Below are 2,837 nucleotides of genomic sequence, written 5' to 3'. Positions count from 1 at the left end.
ACCAGACACGTAGACGACATCGACCTGTTCATCGGCGGGCTGGCGGAAACCCCGGTTAAAGGAGGCCTCGTCGGCCCCACCTTCGCCTGCATCCTCGCCGACCAGTTCCTCAGGCTCAAGGTTGGGGACAGGTACTGGTACGAGACGAATAACCCCGACACGCAGTTCGAGACAGGTGAGGTCTTCGAGGTTTGGGGAAAGTGTTCCCAAGATGTATGATTATCAAAAGAAGCTACACTATTTTCTGAAAGATCTCTTTACTGATCTGAGGTTTCTTATTCTTGGTTGGTTATTATTGGCTTGCCTGAATGTACAATAAACCGGGAAGTGCCACGTTCGGGTGTGTATAATATTGGTTCTGACCAGGTTATTTAGGTTGTTTGTCCATATGTGGTCATGACGGGTTGCACTAGTACTGCTTACTCTTGTAGGTTTTGTTACATAGTTAAAGAACATGCTTTCATTAAATACAGAACACACTTCATTTGCACCGGATTCTAATCTCAGATCTACATTAAAATTGCCTGCAATTTATATTAAATCCTTTTCGGCATTAACTTTTGACAGAATTTCTCTTACCCTCTTTATAAAGATCCTGAAATTAGATTTTGGTCCATTCAATTATATTTCTTGATAAACAATTAAGCTCCATAAATAGTGCTTCTATTCAGAGGAAATTTCATTAAGGTCATTTCTAATGTGGGCAGAATGCTTGTTATGAACACATATTGCGAAGCCTCCTCTGGGTCTAGCATGTTTGATAAAAGCTTGTATATGATGGGAGATGATAAGGGTCTTCATGTGTTAATTTGGTTTCAACACAAACAGACAACATCAGAGGAGCAAAGTGAAGAGACGGTGGTATTATTAAAGGTCAAATTTTAGCGGGATACATCTGATATTGAACTGATGCTGCTGCGTGATGTAGTGCTATTTGAAAAATGTTCTGGAAATGGTATTTGTATTGAGGAGAAAGGCATCATTTTCACTACCAGTCTCGTATCTGTCATACATAGAAGTAAACTGATTGAAAATCATTCTGTCAAATATTTGGATATATGGATATATGGATTTGTAATTTCATGAGAACCTAAGAGGTTGTAAAATTCATAGTCAGATATACAGACAAAAGGTAAGTGGGATATGATTAGAAAGGTAGGTACAGACTTGAATGTTGAAACTGATGAGTCAGTGTGTCTGGTAGAAGTCTGTTGACTCTCTGCTTCGCTGCCTCGTCTCTAAGATGGACAGGACGCTTCCATGATTGGGGAAGGACCTGTGGCTCCCTCCAAGGGGATGCTGCTTTGACATCATGGGCACGGCGCCGGTGTGCAGTGTCATGGTAGCAGCGTGGGCAGCGTCGTGGTCGCGGATGGTTTCAGCTGACCTGCTACACAAGGCATCTGGGGCAGCATATGTGGTGGTAGGAATTAGAGAGAATGGACTTGCTGCAGACGGGTGTCGCGCATGTGCTGCATATTCATTGAGTCGTGGAGGATGGAGTCTCGGGAAGTGTGGCAGGAAAGGACAGGGTGTGTCGTGTATAGTTTGGAATTTCGGCTTATTGCTCTTCTGTTTAATTACCAAGGTAATTAAAGTATAACAGCTTGCCTTGCTTTCTTGCTGTTATTAGCTGGTTCATCTGCCTTCCTTGCTTCGACCGAAGCGGGGCACAAGTCCTTGTAGATGAAGGGGTTTGTTCCTGCTAATCTACGGTGATTTTGGTGGGCGTGTTCAAGTTGTCGATATCGAAGGAACTTGGATACGATATTCCTTGGCTTGTATTTTTCCTTTTTCCCGACGCGATGGGCCTTTCCATCTCGTCTGTGGTGTTGAATTTGCTTGCAGGATTCCCTGTACCTGTATCCGTGCCTGTTTCCATGTTTTGTTGGCGTCCTCGAGTAATCCACTAAACCTCAGCTTGTTGCATCGACTCTAGTTATAATTTTCTTCAGTTCTTTTGAAATTTCACTTACCTCATTTATAAAGAAAACTAGATATTGACGGGCGCTAGCGTTATCTTTGGCTGTTTTAGCTTCTTTCTTGACATCATCAAGTGCGTTTTGCGAGAAAGTGAGACTCTCCCACAAGTCAACGATGGTATTGTTCAGATTTTCATCGGTTTGTCGATGATCTCCGAGAAGGACTTACGAGTCAGGGTGGTGGGAGGAGAGCGAGGGTGGTTTTAGTGGATGACCGCCGGTGGTTTCGGCCGAGGCATGGCGGCGTGATGTTGAGAAGCCAGGTGAGGTCTGGAGGTCGGGGGTGGGGGAAGCGGGCAGGTGTTGTTGTGACTCGGTCTTCACGTCACGGGACCAGGACGTCACTAAAAAAAACAAAAAACTGCAGAGGTCTGTGGCATCTGCTTGACTTTATTCTCTTAAATTTATCACTATGTTCATGCTCTTTCCGGTCATTCACTGGTACTCACGGGACATAGAACAAAGACACCCAAAAATCAACCTTGTCTCTCCCTTTAAACATGTCCCTATACCCTCCCCTTCTCGCCGCTCTTCTATTACCTGTCTCTCACTATTATCTTCTATTCTCCCTCCTTAACAGCGCAGCTCAAGGTTATTCGCAAAACGACCTTGGCAAGTATCATGTGCAGCGTCATTCCCGAGCTGATGGAGGTACAGCTGTGGCCCTTCAAGTTGGTGTCCAGGAAAAACCCGATGGTGCCTTGTTCCTCCTTCAAGAAAATGAATCTGAAACCTTGGAAGGAATGAAAGAAGATCAATGGGAAGGATTAAGAAGAAGAATATTTATATATCTTGGAATTTACACCTCCTTTTAGACCGAGGCATGGAAACTTTCAATTCCATTTTGCTTTGTTC

General features: G+C 44.1%; 1 protein-coding gene across 2 annotated transcripts in view; it reads left to right on the top strand.

Annotated features, from left to right (window-relative positions):
* LOC119588981 (peroxidase-like protein 3) overlaps window positions 1-2,831 on the top strand; it is a 5,209-nt gene extending 2,378 nt beyond the window's left edge. The window contains exons 2-3 of one of the 2 annotated variants that reach the window (XM_037937585.1): window positions 3-175; window positions 2,563-2,831. In XM_037937585.1, the coding sequence (XP_037793513.1) occupies window positions 3-175; window positions 2,563-2,729 (340 nt within the window). In that variant the 3' untranslated portion in view covers window positions 2,730-2,831. The remainder of the gene's footprint in view (window positions 1-2; window positions 176-2,562) is intronic. The other variant, XM_037937584.1, reaches the window with a different exon arrangement.
* Window positions 2,832-2,837: the final 6 nt, after the last annotated feature.

This window comes from Penaeus monodon, chromosome 24, assembly GCF_015228065.2.
Source record: "Penaeus monodon isolate SGIC_2016 chromosome 24, NSTDA_Pmon_1, whole genome shotgun sequence".
Taxonomy (NCBI): Eukaryota; Metazoa; Arthropoda; class Malacostraca; order Decapoda; family Penaeidae; genus Penaeus; species Penaeus monodon.
The sequence above is the reverse complement of the archived record's forward strand: the minus strand, read 5'-3'. Positions and strand labels throughout refer to the sequence as shown.